General features: G+C 36.2%; 1 protein-coding gene across 1 annotated transcript in view; it reads left to right on the forward strand.

Annotated features, from left to right (window-relative positions):
* The window catches only part of LOC145684656 (solute carrier family 22 member 2-like), a 68,810-nt gene that overhangs the window by 38,906 nt on the left and 6,831 nt on the right, over positions 1-23,073 (forward strand). The window contains exons 5-8 of the mRNA XM_081757048.1: positions 2,972-3,140; positions 9,750-9,971; positions 13,654-13,865; positions 17,499-17,680. Coding sequence (XP_081613174.1) covers positions 2,972-3,140; positions 9,750-9,971; positions 13,654-13,865; positions 17,499-17,680 — 785 coding nt within the window. The remainder of the gene's footprint in view (positions 1-2,971; positions 3,141-9,749; positions 9,972-13,653; positions 13,866-17,498; positions 17,681-23,073) is intronic.

Below are 23,073 nucleotides of genomic sequence, written 5' to 3' on the forward strand. Positions count from 1 at the left end.
GATGAACTTGACTTAACCCACAAATGCCCCTTGTGCCACCAGTGACCCACTTTATGTTTCACTACGTTACATGGGCTATATCATTCATTTAGGCAAAAAAAAAAAAAAAAAAACCGTTGTTCCACTTCAGGCACACTACCCGTTCTCTTGTAAGAGTTTCGTTCACTTCTCTTCTCAGGTTTTCGATGTAACACGGTATTGTTCAGGCAGTTGCTAGTGTATGCAAATTTTTGTTACCTAACTGGTCTTGGGGGGCCGCGGTGGCTCAGTGGTAGAGCGTTCACCTCTGGTGCTAGGGATCTCGGGTTCAAACCCTGCTCCCGCCAAGTGAACTTTGTGGTGGACAAACACCGTGTGCGTGGGTTTTCTCGGGGTTCTCCCGTTTCCTCCCACTTTCTTCATTCCACCATTTCATTCATTACTCATCATCACCGTCTCCTTTAGCCTAGCCGGCATAACCGTGGGACGTAAAACTCAAAAATTTCATTTCTAACTGGTCTTGGGCGTTTGTGGGTTAAACACCACTGGGAGCGTTAGTATATGGAAAATATGGATTGTACACTAATCTCAATTGTTTTGAGTTACTTTCACATGTCACTCCGGAATGTGAGCAACGCGTTTGGTGTTGCCACTGTAAATTTCCAATATAGCTGACATGCTCGTTCATGCCTAAACTTGAGATTACATGTCATTGCGATTGTAACCTAATAGCTTGACCAACCCAAACTATGGATTTGACACTAGTCTATGTTATTTGAGACATTTTATTTTTCACCCCTTCGCACCCCCACATGCCGATGATTAGGCACGTACGCAGGAATTTATTTCGGGAGGGTCAAAGGCATTTTGGGGTGTTCAAATTCAATTTAAGGATAAATTATATTAAAATTTGTAAATTTGCCCATAGAATTAGACTAAATTTACAGACAAATCGCCGGATCCCCGAAATTACAGACGGATCCCCGAAACCCACCCCCTGCGTACGTTCCTGCTGATGGCGGCTGAACTTGGACTTCAACACTATCGGAAATGTAATTATTAATCTCAGCGATATCGAAAACTATAAATTCGACAGTAATATCGGTTGTTTTATATTAATTTTACATGTCAACACCTTTCCACCACCCTAGGGGGTGCTAATGGGGATTAAACGTAGACTTAAATGGTATAGAGAAATACCGCCGATCAACTTAGGGATACCGAAAAACTATAGATTCGATAATAATAACTGTAGTTTTTGTTATTTTTTATGTCACCATTTCGCCCGCTGGGGTACAAATGGGGGCTGAACTTGGATTTATACGACATCGGGGTTGTCACTAATAATCTCAGCGACCCCGAAAATTATGGACTCTACACTAACCTGCTTGTTTCTATCGTTTTATACGTTATTCCCTTCCACTTTTCCTAGATGTGCTAGGAGTCTGACTTCTACTAGAGGCAAAACTTGAAGATCATCGGAACTGACACCAATCAACTTACGGACTGTACCCTAATATCGGTATTTTTTTCATTATTTTTACATGTCACAATTTCACCCTCTTCTAGTGTGCTAATGGGACTGAACTTGAACTGTGAAATGGCATCTGAAGTGTAACTCTCTATCTAAGAAACGCCAATAATTATGAATTTGACCATCTGTAGTTAAAAAAAAAAAAAATTGTTTGCCTCTCCCATTTCTCCTAGGAGTGCTTCTTGTTTGCACTGAGAACTAACTTGGACTTGAATGTCATCAGGACTCTTACCAACTTACTTAGCGACGCTTAAAATTAATGATTCAACACTAATGTCAATCGTTTTTGTCTCCAACTTTCCACTCCCCTATATAAAAGAAAAAAGATTAAGGGAAAGATTTCCAAAGCTAGAATGAAAGCCATCCAGATTGAGCCAGTAGCCATGTGCGCCAACGAAGTTTAAACGAGCGTGCACTCAAACGCGTTCAACATTAAACTTTCAAGTTTAAACGTGGTTCCAGGACTTTTGTTGCATCATTGAAAGTCGAAGTTCAGTACATCTCGTTTAAGTAATCTTCGGTCAATTTGTAAAATCGACTGTGATTAATTGTCGTCTTTTGTCTCGAATCTTCGTTTAACAAAGTAACAAATGAAGAAAGTATACAGCATGCCGGTTTTTTCGAGTTTCGAGATTGTGTGCATAAAGTTGTGAGTAGTCTAATTTAAGTGATCGTAATTGTGATGGAAAAACTAATGAAATCACCAGTAAAAAAAAAAAAAAAAAAAAAAAACTCCGAACACGAGAAATGTATTGTAATTTCATCAGTCGAAAAATACAAACACATTATTGAATGTCAACAGACTGACGTGGATCAACAAAGTTTAAACCCCCAAGTTCGGCCGTTCAAGCTAAAACCAAGTTTATCCACCATTTGACCGAGACTTAACCTTGCACGTTGTTAATGTAACAGACATTTTGACTCTCCTTCACCAAGTTTGGTTATGACCCTCGTTCAACAGTTGAACTTCGTTGGTGCACACGGCCAAATATTTACAAAACGCTCTTACATAAACTAGTACCGGTATCTATTTCCCCACATTTCTCATGGCTCCACGGCTACTACAAATCATTTGGACGTTCACTGTTGAAATTTCGGCAAGTCTTTACTTTAGGCAAGGCAATGACAATAACCAAATCATCTGAACCGGTTCCCACAGTTACAGTTGCAGTTCCCAAGAAGGAAAGACAGAAAACAACGTGCCCTGCGGGGCTCTAACCCGCCTTCACTCGCTCACGCTCGCTCGACAATACTATTTACTGACAGGATATCACTGCCTTGCCCAAAGTAAAGAGTTACCGAAATTTCTATGACCAGTGATCTAATCTTCTAGAAGATGAAAGTTTTTAAGGTTTTATTTGGCACCTGTATGTAATAATAATAGGGCTAATAATGTACGTTCTCTTCAGTTATACAATTATAATGTTTCGTTAATGTGTCCGTACTTTTTCTTTTAAGTTCTTGAGCAATGTGGTGTGAGATATCGCGTAGTACCACTAATGGCTCTAATTGTGTCCTACACAACTTTCACGATGGTGGCGCCATGGCTGACTTTTGCCCTTCCAACATGGTGGTGGCTAACGCTGGTATCTGTCCTCCCAATCATGGTTGTATTGCTCTCATGGAAGTAAGTATTTGTATATTCTTCCAGCTTTAAGTTATTTTGTACAAATGAATTATATAACAGATACCTGTAAGACTTATGGGTAAATGTTTAGCAGACGGGGTCCAGAAATACGTAAAAGATACCAAATTTACGGGAGAAATGAAAGATGTAAGTGCTTAGACCTAACATAACCTAACCAAAACTAAACCAACTTAAACTAACCTGAACTAACCTAAACTAACGTAATAATAATAGAAATGAGCGAAATTATACAATATTTTCGAAAATTATGCCGGACCCCTACGCTAATACAATCTAACATAAAGTAACCTTTTATTGCACCCTCTTGCCAATGATTCTCGTAAGTACTTTCTTGATTGTAATACGCTTTTTAGGTGGCTTTTAAGGGCTAACTCGCGTTTCGTGAAGGCAGGTGAGATTTTTGTTGCAAAAGTTGATTACTATTTCAGAACACTGATGTTAATAAAATTATTTTAAAATAAATTTTAGAAAAATAATGTTTGAAGCACACTTCATGTTGTGCTAACTTTAGAATATTTTCTGCAAGCCTATGTAATTGGTTGTTTTTTGAGTCAATAATTTATTGAAGAAAGGTAATATTTGGGGCGTTCAAAGCACAATGGATCCGAATTCATTTTCAATAAAGTTCAGTTTTGCTCAGCAAATGAATTATATTTCAAAACATATCTTCGCAGTCAAGAGTCCAAAACATATGTAGCTACACTGAGAAAAAAATGTACGTGGCGTACGTAAAATTGTATGTTACATTTGTAAATCCTGTAGTTTTTGGACTTAACATACAACAAAAGTATAACTGAAAACGCATGTTACATAATACTTTCTGTATAAGTGTTCCATCTGTAAGTACTTTCCATATGAAACAATATAGGCGGTCAGGATCTCATATACAAATGGACGTATATAACATACAGCTGACGAAGGTAACACACACACACACACACACACACACACACACACACATATATATATATATATATATATATATATATATATATATATATATATATATATATATAAGGAAGACTGTTAGATATCAGACATCCTACAATGGCATGATGTAACATCTAAGGGCAGTGCCTATGTAGCATACGAATAACGTATGTACCATACCGGTACTAATTTCTGTAGTAAGCAAGAGGATTCCGTATATTTTACAATATACCGCTGTCTGGAGAACGGATTTTTCTCAGTATAAAACCATGTGAAATGGCGCAGGATAGTTTCAATATGACAGCCGCTAGACAGGGGCATCAGTGGGGCAGCCGCCCCAACCCCATTAGATTTTGGGGGTAGTAAGTCAGTTTTAAAAACCTTTAGATAAGCAAACTGCAACCAAAGTAGTTTGAGGTCTTTACACCGAATAAATACGGAGGTAATATAGGTTATCAAAACTGGAAAGTTGCTTAGGCCCAATTTCCAGAATTTTAAGCAAGTCCGAAACTCAAAAGTAGAGCCACCTTTGAAATCCTTGAGCCAAAAAATATACAAGAGAGCAATATAGGCCTATAGCTCCTTATGGCCAATGGAAATTGATTATAGCAGAAAAAAATTCGTATTTATTCTGTGTATGGACTTTGCTCAGCAACAGGTTTCTAAATCTGCATTACTGCCCCCAAAATCTGAAATTCAGGGTAAGGGGCGGGTGACCTCTAAACGAACGCTCCTCTCTAGCGGCAATTATATAAAATTCAAGATTGCATCTTGTCATGTAGTTTTTTTTTCTCTCATCTTGGATTTGTGGTTGTGAAAATATGACGTTTTCCGTCGGTGTATTCTTTTAGACACACCCTGCATTTATTTAACGTAATTATGCATCATTGACTATGACATTCGGAGCTTGACTTGATTTGTAATCATTCCCACGCTGCAGCGTACACAATATAATGTTAACATCTTAAATTTATGAGCAAGGAGGGAGAAATTAGCCGTCCTCCTCCATTCCATTAATGCCCTTGTCTAGCGGTTGTCCGATGAAACTCTAGTCCACATCCTTTCAAGTGGTTTTTGTTTCATTTATTTTGTATCCTTGGCTACGAAGATACTACATTTGCTGAACAAAAGTGAATCTTTCTGAAAATGGACTTGGATCCCTTGTGCTCTGAACTCCCCAAATCTAAAAATATTTTATAAAAACTTAGTTGGAACCAAATGTATTCTGCAACCCAAGTTTGGTCAAAACGCATAAAATTAGTTTGTTTAGTTTGATTGATTAGTCTTGCATCAGTAGCAAGGCTACATGAGGCAGGGTTTAATATGGGATCGGAACCACTAATTTGAAAATTTTACGTCGGATCCAGTCAAAATCTATACAGCAAATTCCGACGTCTCGTGTCTCTACTCTCAAAATTTAATGTTAAAAGACCGAAAATTGAGGCCTGTAGCGTGGTGTATACAAACAGACAGATGAACAAATCGAGATCAAATTGTCCCAGACACTGATGTTACAATAAATATCACGCTTTAATGGTTAGTTACGTGGGCGACTGTCATATCTTGTGCTTTCTCGCCTGGTCCCTTCATACAAGCTATGCCGAGGTGTACCGTAACGTTTTCAAGAAAATTTAGAACTGAGGTGGGAAAGAGGGACGAAATAAAATTTTCATAATATAATGAAAAAGATTTTGTTGATATAAAATTAATTCTTAACTGATTCTTAGTTGCATCTCAACCACATCACTAACGTTAGAATCATCAGAAGCAATTTTCGGATCAACAATTTTACCATTTGTTTGTGTTTCCAGTTTTATCACAGCATTGCATTTTTCATAATGATTCTTCATTCTTTGAACTAAACCAACTATTTCTTTCTTACACGTTTTGCAACGTATGGTCGTTTTCTTATCTGACGGAGTTTGAGTTACTTTAATAAATTTGCTCCAAATTATGTACTACATACTTTCTTCCCGTAAAACTCATGTTAAACGATTTCAAGTTGTACGGAGACTGAGAACCAACATGTACTGTATCAACGAATGCGATATTTTAATTTCAGAACCACAATTTAGCAAATAACCTTTTGTTTGTTTTCTGAATACAACACAAAAATTTGTTTCCATGATAATTATTTTATTTATTTTTTAATATCAGTTCTACAAGTAGTCCAACCTTCGACTATGACACTTTCTCGCAGGTTAACTGAGAAGCATTTGAACAATACAATAAACGTTAAAAATAAGGGGGGGGGGAAAGACAAAATAAATTGTAGATCACCACTTTGACCTGCTGTAGCCACGGGAATAGAAGATGGAGGTTAATAGAAAAATATTTCGTTAAAAATTTGTTGAAGTTACTTCGACAATGTATTTTGTCCCATTTGTCCACATTGGCAGATCAATTGGGACAAAGTAATATATATGTAAATAATGAGGAGTTTACATTAAATGATCAACACTACATGGCAAACCAGTATCAGTTTTAAGTATATGACTATATAAACAAGAAACTCATACTTAGGACCTATTTTTAATTGCTACTCTTACTGATCAAAATTGTACAAGTAACCTTAGACCTATCGGCAAAAATTATAAGAAAAATACTGAGAGTGCTTTTATCTTTTATTTTTATCTATATATATAAAAGAGAACGTACAAATCCTTTGTTAGCTCATCACGCTAATACGGCTGAACCAATTTCTTTCATTTTTGGGGGGTTATTAAGATTTGGACCCTAGATGGTTTTTATCATATCACTTTAATTTTCAATTACCAGTGTCTTGAGATAATTGACCATTCAAGTGTCCATAACGTAGAAATCCTTTGTTAGCTCATCATAGCTAAATCTAACCGTATTTATATGCAACCCACATGACCGTGTCACTCGGCGGGTTAACATAAATGACAGGCGATATAATGTTAACATTTACTGCAATCTTCTATGGTTTTTATCATATCACTTGAAAGCGAAAAAGTAAAAATTATCTAAGTAACAAAGTTTATTGCGTTCCGGGGTGACCCCAGCGAAGCGAGGTGAACGCTGCTAGTTAGTTCTAATTAGAAAACTTTGTGAATATGAAGCATCCAATAAGTAGTAGGTAGGTTGATTAAACTAGTCACAAGGCGATGAACATAAAGTATGGTAATGTGAAGTAGATTATCAATGGAAAACAATGCCTGTAATACAGTCCTTACGATTAACTGCCGATTAGGTTTACAAAACCAGAATATATTAAGCTATATACACTATTAGAAGCACTACATAAAATTATATCCAGTGGGGACAACCGGGACACTGTTCCAGCTTGTCTCCACGCGAAATGTCCCAGTTGACCACAGATGGCCATTTTTCACATTCCACCTCATTACTCAAACCCGCTTAATCTATCGCATGGAATCGGCTTTCTGTGTTGGAGCCCTAAAAGCACGCGTTGAACATAGATATTCGCCTTAAGAATACATGTTCTAAGGGGAAAATCGCATTCATAATACGATACAAAGAATTTACCAGTCAAAAGTGTTCTTGCTTTCCTCTTCTTTGTGCTTGTTAGATTGTACGACTCACACGCCATAAACAACAACCATCTGACACTGCATCCACAGTACTACAAAAAGTTCTAGTTATCCCACCAGATGGTACCAGAAATCAATGTCCCAGTTGACCTGTCGTCCCAGTTGTCCCCACTCTACCCTACTTACATATAATTTTGAAGTTGTGTTTTGATGAAATGCAAGAACTGTAATAAGGTTTACAAAGAGTTTACTTTAATCGGAGTATTGAGAAAAAACATCTGAGCAAGCTTCCGAAAGAATTTCTATAAACAACAACCATTTAATAGAAAGTGTATTAAATCTTCCTTTTAACCATCGTTCATTTAAAGATGAAATCGAAATTGTGAAAATGAAAAGACCAACATTCCTGAGTTTTTGTAGAAAAGAACAGTATAATTAAACATGCCAATTTACATTATCTTTATATGTTAAGTGGAATTGGTTGTGTGGCAGTTATAAACTATCAACACTATTTTGTTGATCACAAGGACAAGAAATTGAATACAGTGACTTTAACCTCACCGCATATTTTACATTAAGAAAAATTGTACAGAAGAATGTCACAATAGCATTAAATTATTTCCTTGTACCAAGTGCTCTTAGGAGAACAGAAACACGTATCCAATGTTTCTTTCAGAAAAAAAAATATATGCAAGGGAAGGGGACACTCTAAAACTACGTAATGACAAAGCCTACAGCTGCTTGTACATTTTTCTGAAGTACGCACAACAAGACGTTCAATTGTCCTGTTTAAGGTTGGCAGTTACAGACACAAGGTACCACCTAATCTCTCTCTTTTTTTAAAAAAAAACTTCACCTCGAGCTTTAAAACACTTGTAAAGAAGAAATATTAAAATGTTTATTTATTTATTGTATTCTACAACTATTTATCCCCCACTACTGGCACTATTCTATGTCCTCCGGGAAAGCACTGGCTCCAAAAACATAACTGAAAGAAACACTGCATGGATTTTAGTTTCAAAGAAGAAGACAAGAAATAAAAGACAACATCCAATGTGGGAATGAAGATTTTTTTCCTTTGTTTCAAATTTAATGTCACTTTCCAACTGCGATAACATGCAGCCAGGATGCTCTTCAGATACTTTCTGTTCACTGAGAGGACATTTCAAGACATCTTTGAGCCTGTTAAACAAGAATCAAAAAGTTGTTTTTTTAAAAGTGTCAAAACAGTGATTTTTTGCAGTGTAAATCCCATGGTACTATTTTAAAACATGTTGTTCGTCCATAGGATCATGAGAAAAGTGAACTCTTGAACAACCGCTTAGGACGATTGTAAAAGTGTCCTCACTTGGATCCTTTTCTAATTGAGCCTTTTATACTAATTTGAGGATTAAAACACGAGTCCTTGGGGTCACGAATAAAATGACCTCAAATGATCCAGATATTTGAAGTAACGTTTGTGCTAATGGTAAACGTACTCACACTCTTGAATACGTTTCTAATTGTGCTTTTTGTACTAATTTAAGAATGGTGAAGTCAATGGAACTATACCTATCTGTCCATGGAGTAACGAAAAACAGATCTGAAAATTGATATATTTAGTTATATCTAAAATATTATTGATAACAGGTTATTTTTTTAAAAAATATTGTGTAACAACTGAATATAATTCCTGTAGTTTAGTTTTTGTAATGCAGGTATAATAATAACAAAGAAAAAATTAGCAAAGAGATAATTAAGAAAGTAATTACCTAACATGTTGACCAAACAGTGCAATTATAATTCATACAGAGGTAACTATAAACATTTGTTAATATTTATGTATGGGTATAATTATACTTAGTCACTTTTTTTATATTCTGACAGCTTTAAACTCCATAATTACCTTAAATATCTGAAACGTTCCTCCGAAGTTTCTCTCTACAAATTAGGAATTCTGACCAGTTTTTTAGAAATTATAAGACATTTTTTTTTCAACTTGAAAACATTTTAGTGTAGTCAGATCATTGGGAATGATTAACGTCTTAGTATTATTACTTGAATGTGATAATTGCTTATTACATTCTATTTGTACTGTTATTATTCTTATTACAATTAAGATATGTAATTAATTTAAGAGAGTGATTAACATGTTATGTTTCAGAGCAATTACAGAATCACCAGCGTGGTACATGACGAAAGGCCGCACAGAAGAGGCTGCTGATGTATTACAAACGATAGCAAGACTTAATGGCAGAAACCTTCCTACTTCGAGGGTCAATGCATTGAGTAGTGTGTGTTGGGACAAAACGAAGGATTTTACTGTATTCGATCTTATGCGAATTAGAAATTTTCGACGTCATATCATACTTCTTATTGTCGTCTGGTAAGGTTATAATGTAATACGTATATTGTCTGAGTATTAGAACATAGAAGTATTATCTAAAACAATTTTTTAAAAAATAGTTTGATAGTTTTGCTGATGGTAATAAACGATAGACTTTGTTGTAACCTTTTCAATTGTCACCTTCATCATCAGGTACCATCAGTAGGTGCTCTTGAGGGAAATTCTGGGGTGTAGCAACGGAGGATCAAATGAGGGTAAGGGTTACCACTTTTTTGTAAGTTTAAAGTGGTACACGCTTGTCAAACATGTTCAGATTGCCAGTTCCTCATTGTATATGTAGATTGCCAGTTCCTCACTGAAATTTGTATATGCAACATTTTTAAAAGAGTAATACAAATATATAAATATATTCATGATTGAAAATTTACTGAAAATTCGGAATGTCCCGCCTAATTCAAGACAGACGGGAAGCCTACCCGGCACTCCTCCATAAGGAATTCGTCAGTTATGTTTGTTGTTTAACTTCTTTCGATACTCAACAACAAATTAAGAGTTTAAAATAGAAAATGGAAGAAAAATATTTTTTAAAAAATAAACCACGTCATCATTCTAAGTTAATTAGAATAACTGAAATTCAACATCTACTTTGTTACTCTTGTTTACTTAACTGGATCACAGTTGCGAATTTGTCAATATAGAACTGCACAATAGTGTCTGAGTTTGATTTTATTTTTTCTTTTGTTTAACTGTTTTGTTATACCCATATAAACGCAAAGTCAAATAAATTGACTCCCATAAACGGTTTTTGTTTCCTTCTGAATAATTTATTGGTACATTTCCTACAGCCTAGAGTCTAAATCACGCGTTTTACCCATTCTGTCACTTACCAATTACTTCGAAAGGAATACATTTATAGCTACGTATTTCCAACAGTAATGTCCGCGTATGCCCCGAAATGAGGCAGCATCACCACGATATGTGAGTTACGTATTCCATCCCTAATTCAGTGGCACTTCAGTGTATATATTGAAGATACTTTGTTTAGAATACATATGGTAACAATTCAACTCAATGATTATGTGTTACTCGAATTGTGTTAAATTTTGACACAAGCCTGTTGTTGCTTCAACTTCCCGCACTCTAGAACAAAGTGTTAAAATGGTAGTCGGTAAATGACATGATGAAGAGTCGTTTTAGTAACCGATCATTGGGTGTTGTTTAATATACAGTTGCCAAATACAGTACTACTTTTACAAAAAAAATCTTTCCTATTAAACGGACATGACTCTCGTGAAGGATAGTAAATTTTGGCATAAGTTATTTATGAGTGGTTATGAGAGACGAAATATAGTTGGCAACGAAAAGGAACGTATCACATATAGCGACAATAGATGCAACTTTTCTACTTACATAAATGTCAGAAAATCTATATCTTCCGAAAACTATTTTAGTGAACGATTACAGGAAATATAATACGTTATTTGTTACTTGGCTTAAATGTCAATTAAGCTTTGATCATAGCAAAACTTAAAACTAATTCAAGGTTTTATTGCCAGTTATTAGATATGATATGGACGGAAGGTCATGTGCACACTTGGACTAATAATATTTGGTCTAGGAATTAATTCGTGCGGTTGGTACGCACACATTGAAGCTGTAGTACAAACACAAAATACAGAAATACATTAAGAAAAATATTGTCCATCGCTAGCCACCACTTTCGCCCATCTGTCAGGCAATGTACGGATTCCGTGGCGAAAGAAGTCCTCATCCTTGGAAGCGATCCAGTCAGAGACCCATGTTTCGATATCTTCTGAAGAAGTAAACCGCTGTCCAATCAAATCGTTGTTCATGCAATCGAACAAGTAGTAGTCCGAAGGAGCAACGTCTGGTGAATACGGCGGGTGGGGTAAAACTTCCCATCCGACATTTTCTAAATAGGTTTTGACCGGTTTTGCGACATGTGGGCGAGCGTTATCATGTCGAACAATAAGTTTATCATGTCTGTTCTCCCATTCTGGTCGTGTTCTGGCCAGAGCTTGCTTCAAACGCATTAATTGTCGTCGATAACGTTCTCCATTCATAGTTTCACCCGGTTGCAGCAGCTCATAGTACACCACACCTTTAATATCCCACCATATGCACAGCATAACCTTTGCACAGTGAATATCGTTTTGGTTGTGATGGACCTGGTTCACCTGGTTTCACCCAGGCCTTTTTTCGTTTAGGGTTCTCGTAATGGATCCACTTCTCATCACCCGTAATAATTCGATGCAGAAACCCCTTTCTGCTCTGTCGTTGAAGCAGCAATTCGCAAATGGTTTTTCGTCTTTCAACGTCTCTGTCTTTCAATTCATGTGGAACCCAATGTGACATCTTTTGAATCATTCCCATGGCTTTCAAGCGTTTGAAGACTGTTGTTTGATCAACGCCTAATGCTGCTGCAAGTTGTTCCTGCGTTTGACACGAATCCTGCTCGAGCAATGCTGTCAATTCTTCGTCTTGAAATTTTTTTGGCTGTCCAGCTCGCTCTTGGTCTGCCAAGCCGAAATCACCACTTCTAAACCGTGCAAACCACTTCTGACACGTTCGCTCACCTAGAGCATGGTCACCATACACTTCCACCAAAATACGATGACTTTCAGTCGCACTTTTCTGCATGTTAAAGTAATGCAGCAGGACACCCCGCAAAAACACTTTATCAGGCACAAATTGCGCCATGTTCACTTAACTACAAACTGGTGTTGTTGACGCTTTAATCCACTGCCCTATACTACGAACGATACGCGATGACAGGGGTTTGCAACACATGTGTGGATACACGGAACTGTGGGACGCTCCGTTCGTTGCGCCATCTCTTGTCCACCCGCACGAATTAATTTCTAGACCAAATAAATAAATAAATAAATAAATAAATAAAGTAATATCTCCTAGACCATCTACATTTACGTGTGATTTCAATTTCAGCCATGAGCTCCCTCGTGTGGCTTTGTGAATAGCATACGCGGCTTTGGTGCGGGAGATCCAGATTCAATTCCTGGCAGGAACTAATGTGGTTCGGATCTCAGATTAAGCTGTAGATCCATCTCGTACAGCCTCTCTGTTGAAAGGAACGCTAAATTACGCTTAATCAAATCAAATCAAAAATCAATTTCAGCTATGAAGCACTTAACCAAATTACGCAAAGAAAGGGCAAAACTCCTTAACCGGAACGACGGATAATTTTTAAAAATGCACGCTGTACTTATCTCATACACAGACTTTTAGGTAGCTGTGATACCTTTGCTATGTCCTTGTTCTTAGCAAATGAAAGTTTAGTTGACCACTAATGAATAATACAATTATTAATTTTAGTTTATTAATTGGTTCTGTTCCACAGGCTAGCTGGGATGTTAATAACAACACATAGTGTATATATAGAAAGATCACCGAAGCGTCGTTCTTTATTCCGCTCCAACACGCTCCTGTGTCAAATCGTAACACAAAGTTTGTGTTACCCGCAAAACCAGACCCTTGGTGTTGAAATAGCGTGCTAAAATGATAAATCACTCTGTGGTCACTGGTCTGGGTTAAAATTGAGTTGTCATTGTATTTTACTGTGTATATCATAAAATACACCTATCTTAATATAATTACGCATACTAACATGTGATTATTTCGTAAATTATTTACATTTCGTGACCATATATTTTTTGTTTTTCATGTGTTATATTTCTTACAGGATACTATGTAATGTGTCGTATTATGGTCACTACGAAAATACAGCTCATTTGGGTCCCGATGAACAGTCCTCGTACTTCTACGGTGCCCTGATGGAAATGCCCTGTTGGATATTGCCTCTTCTTCTCAACAAACTGGGAAGAAGATGGCCCCTTATTTTCTGTCTTTCATTCTCTGGATTTGCAGCAATCAGCTACTCTCTAGTACCCTTAGGTAATATTATAGTCTAAGTTGAAAGTTAAGGGATCTTTTAAAGACGTGAAAGTAATTCCAATTCGGGTGTCCAGGTGAATTATTATATTAAATTGCAAATTGGTTTTGTGGCGGGAGATATGATCCTTGGTATGTTTTTGTTCATAAATTATCTTAATATTTCATACTATGTCCAATTACTATTTTCAGGAAGTATAAAAGACGTAAAACAAGAATTTTATAAATGATCAAAATAATAGATCAAAAGAGTGCGATCTTGGCCAATAACTAGTTTTTGGATCAGGGGCCACAAAATTTTTGAACGGCCCCTAAATTGAGGTTCTTTTTTTTTTTTTTTTAACGGAATAAGCACATCATACTGAGTTAACTGATAGTTTGAGTCTGACTACATTATATGTAGTTCTCCAGATATAAGGCTTACAAGAAAATTTTTGATTGAAGTATATTGGATCTTTTGATCTAGTAAGTTAGTGTCTCTGTCCGCCATTTGTGAATACAGTTTGTGTTTTCTCTCACACGTGCTTTAATTGTTAAAGTATAAATATTCATTTGTTAAAAATTGATGATTTTTTTTCCAAGAAATTAAGTGTTTTAAACAAATAATATTATAAAGTTCATAAGATCTTTATAGTCCTCTTATCATTTGCAAACTTATTCCTTAATTTTCCTACGTCCCTTCTTCCTCCTTGAAAGTAAGTTTTCTAGTTTGTAGTTGTAATAAATAATTGTTAATGATATTTTAATTAATTGTACTAATTGATAATGAGATTATTTATGTTAGATTAGATGCGAAATTTAAAGAAAACCGTGTAAAATAGAAAATACTCGCACACATTATACAGAAACGACCTTTCACGCCATCTTATAATCTCGAACTTCTAGAAGGGGCCGCGGTGGCTCAGTGGTATAGCGTTCACCTCCGGTGCTTGAAGTCCCTGGTTCGATCTCAGCTCGCGCCGTGTGGATTTTGTGGTGGACAAACATCGTGCTCGTGGGTTTTCTCGGTGTTCTTCCGTTTCCTCCCACTTTCTTCAATTCACTCATCTCTCATCATCACCGTCTCCTTTGGCCTAATCGGCATAACCGTGGGACGTAAAACTTAAAGATTTCATTTTATTTTTTTTTCGAACTTCTAGAGAAAATCAATATTATAGTCAGAATGCAAGGAAAGAAGCTACTACTTACCGTGAGATTTAAGTATCTTGGATCCTATCTCGACCAGAATGATGGATTACATGCAGAAAACCAGCAAATAATACAATCTGGTTGGCTAAACTGGACAAGAATGAGTGCGCTGCTGTGTGAGAAGAAAGTAATTTTTCAGGCTCAAGGCCATATTCGTAAAACGCTAATAAGACTGACAATAATACAAAGTAGTGAAATCTGGGCAATCGCAAATGCTCAAGAAAGAAATATGGGAGTGACTGCGGTCAGTGTTAAGATGGATTTGCGATGCGAAGAATAGAATAAGGAACGATTATACAAAAGGCACTGTTCAGGTGAGATTCTTGAAGAAAGAGTTTTAAGAATGAAAGCTGAGATGGCTGGGACACGTAAAACGAAGAAAGGACGACTATGTTGTAAAGAGAATTGAGAAGCTGGAGGTAACAGCTAATAGGAAGAGGGGAAGACTCAAAATGAGATGGAAAGACAAGATACAAGGTTATTTGAGGGAGGGGAATGGAAAAGAGAGGACGAGCAGGATAGAGGAGAATGGAGAAAAAATTAAAGACGGGAACGGGATCCCATGGGAAAGGTGGGTACAAAGAAAATGAAGAAAGCACTTTCCTGAGAAAATAAACTTCTGTTTACGGCATTATAGGAGGACAACTTCGTATTGTTTTGTGTATTCCTCTCAAATAGTTTCTGAACTATTTGTTTCATGATGGAAGAAGTCCGCACTTTTACTTTGTGCGTACATATATTTACATAAGCTGTTTAACATACGTTACTCAAAAGTTTTATATTGTCTCAGACTTTGTTCGTCTTACATCTTCAATTCAGTATTGGAGGTTATAACTGTTTTTCTGTGAAGTGAAGAAAATGTGCATTTCTTTCGTATTAATATTAGATATGTTTTCATTACCCTATTTTGAAATATTGCCCAAATCACATTGGGATTTCTTGCAATCACCTATTGAATGAATTTGGAGATACAGAGTATTTTTAAAATAGTCAGCGAGCAATAATTATTTGGAGATTTTATACTTCGGAGATTTATATATTTAAAACATAATAGTTGATCACGGTTTATTCTTGAGAGCCACTTGGAACCTAGTTTCACCAACTTCTGTTATCTCATTTAACGTGGGTTAAACTGCTTTAAGGTTGGTTTAAAGGGACAAGTTTTGTCGATAGATGGCAGTACAATATTCGTATCTCTTCCATGTATTTTTTATCTTTCACGAAAATTCACGATTTCTCTGACAAATTTCAACCTACAGACTTTCAATTTTTAGAAAAGTAACTTCATAATCTATCGAAGGCAATAATACGTGCCGATTTTTTATTTAGAATTTTCTTCATTGTTGAAATGTCTTGATTGTTGAAATGGATATCCAAACCTTTAACAATAAAACTATTTCAACAATGAAGAAAATACTAAATAAAAAATCGGCACGGATTGTTCCCTTTAATAGGTTATGAAGTTCCTTCTCTAAAAATTTGAAGTCTCTACGTTGAAATTTGTAAAAGAAATCGTAAATTTTCGTGAAAGGTAAAAAATACATGGGAGAGATACGAAGACTGTAGTGACATCTATCAGCAAAACTTGTCCCTTTACACTAACCTTAACAGCGTTGTACGAATAATCTTTATTTCACCATTCATGGTTATGTGTGGCGCTGCGTTAAGCTCTCGGCTAAAGTTAACCAGGCCTCTGGTTGTGGTGGAATAGCCAGGCAATAATAACAAAAAGAAGGGGAGACGAGTTGTTCACCTCTTGACTTCTATATTTTATGTTCCATTTCTTTTCTTTTATTTTCTTTCTTTTTTTGGTGAAAGTTTTGTGAATGTTTAAACTACTACAACAATTATAATTTAATCAAACTATTTTAATGTACGTATAAAACAACGTTAAATTACACAAACTGGAAACAACTCAAGAAGTTAACTTCCACTGAATTAGCCAATGAGAATGCAGATTTTCTACGAGAAAATTTGCTGTAATATAATTTCCAAGGTTAACTAACGTTATGTTAAAGTAACAGGCATTTTTATATTGGTGAAATTAAATACGAGCGTGTAGTGTAAATTACTTAACAGACATCAAATAACCAGTATTTCATAGGTATTTATAAGGCAGGTTGGTGAAACTGGCCACTGAACTCACTTGTATTTACTTAAAAAATTCTGACAGCGTATTAACAGTTCACAATCCTCAAAATAAGACGAAAAAGATGTAATGTGGGTTTACTAAATTAATATCATTTTATCACTTATATTACACGTGGACGTATATATAATTAAATTGTAAGATAGGATTAACTGCCACATGAGAGATGTATTTGCATTTTTGTGTGTGAAACATGGTACAATACTAACTTATACGGACTATCTGTAAATATAATAGCATAATAGTGTAGTTTTAATTAAATTTATAATATGCTTATGTTGCTCATTAATTTGTATTAGAACACACGAAGATGATCCTTGGTTTGGCTCTTTTGGGAAGAATGACCTCAGTTGGAGCTTTATACTCAGGACTGCAATTGTATCCAGAATTGTTTCCTACAATTCTTCGTGGACAAGGAATTGGTATTTGTGAATTTTTGAGAAGTATATCAATATTTATTACTCCAGCGATAATGTACTTGGTAAGTAAATTACACTAAGTTTCATTCTTTTTCAAATAAGGCATCAGGTGGTAGTGATGTCATTATATAGTAACTATGGATTCTTTTGTTAACAACATCATATCATTAAAACGTTGAAATATATAATTCTACTCTTGCTTTTCAAATTAACATAAGGGAAGAAAACTGTTCACTTAGGTCAACATTTTATCTTAGAACACTTATTGATCAACCTAATTGTTAATTTTGTTTTCGCGCCCAAGCTCATGGCCGACAAGTGTCAAAAATTGAAAAAAAAAAAGACTACGATTGATACGGATTCTTAGCACTCAAAGTCTGAGGGATGAAACTATACATTTTCGTAGTAAACTGTTTCCACAACCTAGACACGACACTTTGTGGCATATTGATGGCTCGTATTATTGCTGTCTGTGTGTCACCTTTTCTTCAAGCAACCGATGATTCGGCCTTTGGTAAACGCATCCAAATGACATCTTTGTGTCATATTCCATTAATCTATTGCCATATTCAACTCAGCAGTACCCTTCGCTCACTACAACACTCCACTCACTGCACACACACGGAATGCGCCTATTTCAAATCCAAAAAAATGAAATGAAATCTTTGAGTTTTACGTCCCACGGTTATGCCGGTTAGGCTAAAGGAGACGGTGATTATGAGAAATGAATGAAATGGTGGAATGAAGAAAGTGGGAGGAAACGGGAGAACCCCGAGAAAACCCACGCACACGGTGTTTGTCCACCACAAAGTTCACTTGGCAGGAGCAGGGTTTGAACCCAGAACCCCAAGCACCAGAGGTGAACGCTCTACCACTGAGCCACCGCGGCCCCTATTTCAAATCCAAGCACTAGTGTTCCCCTTGTTTTCATTGGAGGTCAGGTGAATATTTGTCATAGCCGGTTCTATATTCCTCTCAAGTAATACATGATATCCTCCAAAATTGCTGTGCTCGCGATGCCCTTCCCGGATTTACATGCAACTTCTTGCATTGTGCTTAGGCCTAAATGGACACCTGTGTAACTAGACTTTTCACCTTCCAATTCTATTCAATTTAACCCTTTCGAGTGTGTAATCATTACAATCCAGTCGGCTTCATCTCTAGAATTGTTCTTATATTGTAACTTACATCAATAGTTATGGAATGAGCTACAAAGTGGCCTGGACATAACCGAACACCCTGGTCTAAATTAATCGTTTATATTAGAAAATCGTAATATAATTTGTTGAATGACATCAAATATATTTAAATTATTATACGCAACTTAAAGATCGTAACCAAGTAGAAATGTCTAAAAATAAAATTGTTAAAAACGATTTTTAAAAAGTGAAAAATTGTTGGTGTGAACCTCTCGTTCTCATCTGGCAGCCATTGTAATCTTGAGTTCCCAATTAAATGCACAAATCTGAATTGCCAAATTTTTGTTCTGTTCAAGGATCTTATAAAATACAAAATCTTATTTATAACATCCTTGGTTCTGTTTTAGTTTTATTAATTGTCCGATTAATTTCATCAAAGGTTATTTATTGCTAGAAGAGGTAATACGCATACCTGATTTATGAACAATATGAATTAATTTCAAATAAGTTATACAAAATTAAATATTCTGTTTATATTTCTTACATTTTTAAATTAACTTATAAAATATAAAGCTAAACAAGAAAGTTCTATCGCTTTTTCAGCCACCACCTTCGAACGTCGGTATGTCACCTAAGACGTACCTGGAATATCAAAAATAGTCCCCATCAGCATCGACGTCTTTCTGCCAACGTTCTGGAAGGCCACGGATTCCATCGCGGTAGAACTTCGTGGACCGTGAAGCTAAGAAGGTATCAAGTGCATTTTGCACTTATACTAGAAATTTAAACTGGCGTCCTCTAAGGTGATTGTCCAAGTAATGGGACAGTTGATGATCGTACGGTGCAATTTTCGGAGAGTATGACGGATGCAACAGTGTTTCCCATCCAAGGCGTAGAATGGTGTCCTGGGTCATCTTAGCCACGTAGGGCTTAGCGTTACTCTGTAACAGGACGATTCAGATTCAGAAGTGCTGGCTCCAGAGTTTTAAGTTTTTCTTGAATACGGCTCAACTGCTGACAGTACAAAGTTGCATTGGTGCCCTGACCAGCTGGTAGCTGTTCACGATGCACGATGCCGCGAGCAGTCCACAAACACACACTAGGACAGTGCTGGGCAGTGCTGGTTTCGGCTGTTTTGGAACCGATTCATGGGATGCTAACCAATGATGGCGGCGCCGTGGAGCTTTGTACAGGACCAACTTCTCATCACATGTCAACATCCTGTCCAGAAATGGCTCCTTCCTCAAACGAGACAGCAAAGAAACGCAGGTGTCTGCTCGCGTTGCCTTCTGGCTCGGAGTCAAATCATGTGGGACCCATCAACCCAACTTGTAGTGCTCTCCAAGTTGATGCAAGTGCTGCCGAATGGTTCGCCTCAATTGCTACCTGAAGATCTTAATTTTGTACATGTGTTGGTCGTCCGGCACGTGGTGCGTCTTCGAGTGTTTCTTAAACTAGTTAAACCACCGCTGCACTGTCCGTGTAGTCACAACACTCTCACCAAAGGCTTGGCATGTCTTCCGCCCCGCTGCAGCGGCGTTTGACCCCAGTTTGAATTCGTATAGTATACACGCCCTTATGACGCTCTGTGGAGGTCCCATTTTCACTCTCTTCTTACGCAAGTTCACGGTGTAACTGAACTGCCAAAACCAGGTAGTATGTTGGATAAACGCACACCAACAACTGACCTTCGCCTTATCTTCATTCGTATTCAACTCATGGCGTGAGGCCCAATTGAACCCAGACCTCCACAAAAAGCGACAGAATTTTCCTTGTTACCTATATAAGTTTAAGTAAATTGTTACGTAAACATTTAGAATTGAGTACCATTATAACTCTTGTCAGCCGAGAAGAAAAGGAAGATAGATCCTGCTGTTGAATACATAATCCATGTATGAAATATGAATATTGTAATCAAGAATCACGAAAATAAATCAATAGTGCCTCTGTAAATCAATAGTACTGAAGGCTTAATTATTTTTCGTTTAGAGCTTAAGTATTTCGTTGTCACATAGAAATTGGTTAACTATTTTCATCTTAAGTTCATTACTTTTGCTAATTCTTTATTCGAGGCGTTATATTTTCAATTTAGAATGCTTTAACAGAATTAAAACATTTTAAATGTATGTTGTAAACAAAGGCGCAAATCTGTCTTCAACATTGGGGGGGACGGGTAAGATGGTCCCGTATGTATATATATATATATATATATATATATATATATATATATATATATATATATATATATATATATAAGCGATGTTCAAAATATTTATGAAGTTGAAAAACAATGTTGTGAAGGATCAGGGGAGCAGAATTGTCTTCAGTGACGAATTTAGGAGGCTATCGGGCTCATTCTCCCCTCGAAATAATTTGTTAGTTTTACGCATTCCACGTACAACAATAATCCTTCTTACCATTTCTAAGAATGTCATTGACTTTCCATTTTCTTATGCTTTTTGTTTAGAAATAATACTGTATTTGTCAAATTTCATTCCATGTAAGAACCGCGTCCTTAATTTTTCTTTCTGTCATCCTTTCTATTTTTCTGTTTCTTTTTCTTGACGTTACTACTTTCATTTCGCCTATCATACTTTATCGACCGTTGTCAGTTGTGATTTAAGTTGGCCGTCATCAGTAACACCAAAACTAAGAGGGGTTGATAAGCGAAACTAGTGTCCCACACCAACATGCGCGGATATCAACATGACAAGACTTTAGTTATTATAACAAAGGAACAATTATATCGTTTAGTTATTTTTAAAAGAAGGAAATGTTTGAATTAAAGAAAATCAAAACGGGGAAATAATTAGCCCGGGAAATTAGGACGGCCAAGAGGATGCTTTCTTTTTCTTGTATGAATAGAATAAAGGGTTAGATTCACTTTTAAATTTTTGTGTCATATCATATAGGATTTATCGATCTGTAATTCTTGTCATTATAACTTCAATTTATGCATAAATTAAAATATATTTAATTCTCAAACTCAGGTGGGCAATTGCCCACTTCCTTCCTTGTATTGGGCATAACCCTCAAAAGAAAATCCTAAATACGCCATTGGTTGTCTTCAACATTGGAAGGTGGGCAGATTTGAGGCTTATTCTAGATAAGGGAGATGAAACTCATATTACGGTAGATGAATCTGATCAACTGTTGTAGAGTATATTATATATTAGGTGATGTAGATGAAGTACTAGTACATATCAGTATTACAAATCACTGCCGTGAAAACATTCTGAAATCTGAATACATGCACATTTATAATTGGTATGTTTCTAATTAGGCATCCACAAAGATCCACGTTAAAATTGTTTTATAGTAATATAATAATATAAATGACGACTTCCCCAAAACTATGAAGAAAGAATATCAATTATGTGTGACGAAACAATACTCTTTGAGCAAAATGATTATAATCTCAATAACATTACAGGAATCGTTTCAGAAATCTGACGCATGTCATACTCTTTACTTAACAGATGTAACCTTAAGATTAGAGAGAAAAATATTCCAGCAATTGAATTCTTTTCTTTGCTTACGAAACATCCTCTCTCAAAAGAAAAATTGGGACACGCGGAAATAATACGTAGGAACAAACCATGGTTCGAACTAGCAGAGAAGAGAAAACAGGCAAAATTACGTTGGCTACAAAATCCGAATGAAGTAACTACACAAAATTTCGTAGACATCAGGCGAGGAACTTCCAAAACTTTTAGAACAAAAAAACGCGATATTTTGAAAGCTAAAATTTAGGAACTTGAAGATAGTAAAAATAAAAACATTCGGGACATGTATAAAGGGGTCAACGAATTTAAGAAAGGCTATCAACCTCGTTCTTATATATGAAAGAAAGCTGATGGAACAGTTCTCACTGATACAGATAGCATTTTAAATAGATGGAAAGATTTCTTTGACGATTTGCTTAACACGCAGCCAAAAACTAATGTGCGTGAAGAAAGGAAGATACACACCGCAGAACCATATATTCCAGAACCCAATCGAATAGAAGTAAAAATCGCTATAAAGAAATTAAAGAAACATAAATCTCGGGTGTAAACGAAATCCCGGCTGAGTTAATTTTAGTTGGAGGCAAAAAAATTGTGGAACAAGATACACAAACTCATTCTCCTTATCTACAACAAGGAAGAATTGCCACAAGAGTGGGAAGAATCAATCATTGTTCCAATTCACAAGAAAGGCGACAAAACTGACTGTAATAATTATCGAGGCATCTCTCTTCTGTTAACATCCTATAAAATCCTTTCAAACATTCTATTAGCAAGAATGAGCCCATACGCAGATGAAATGTTTGGAGA

Source organism: Thermobia domestica, chromosome 5 (genome assembly GCF_964235325.1).
Source record: "Thermobia domestica chromosome 5, izTheDome1.hap1.1, whole genome shotgun sequence".
NCBI classification, from domain to species: domain Eukaryota; kingdom Metazoa; phylum Arthropoda; class Insecta; order Zygentoma; family Lepismatidae; genus Thermobia; species Thermobia domestica.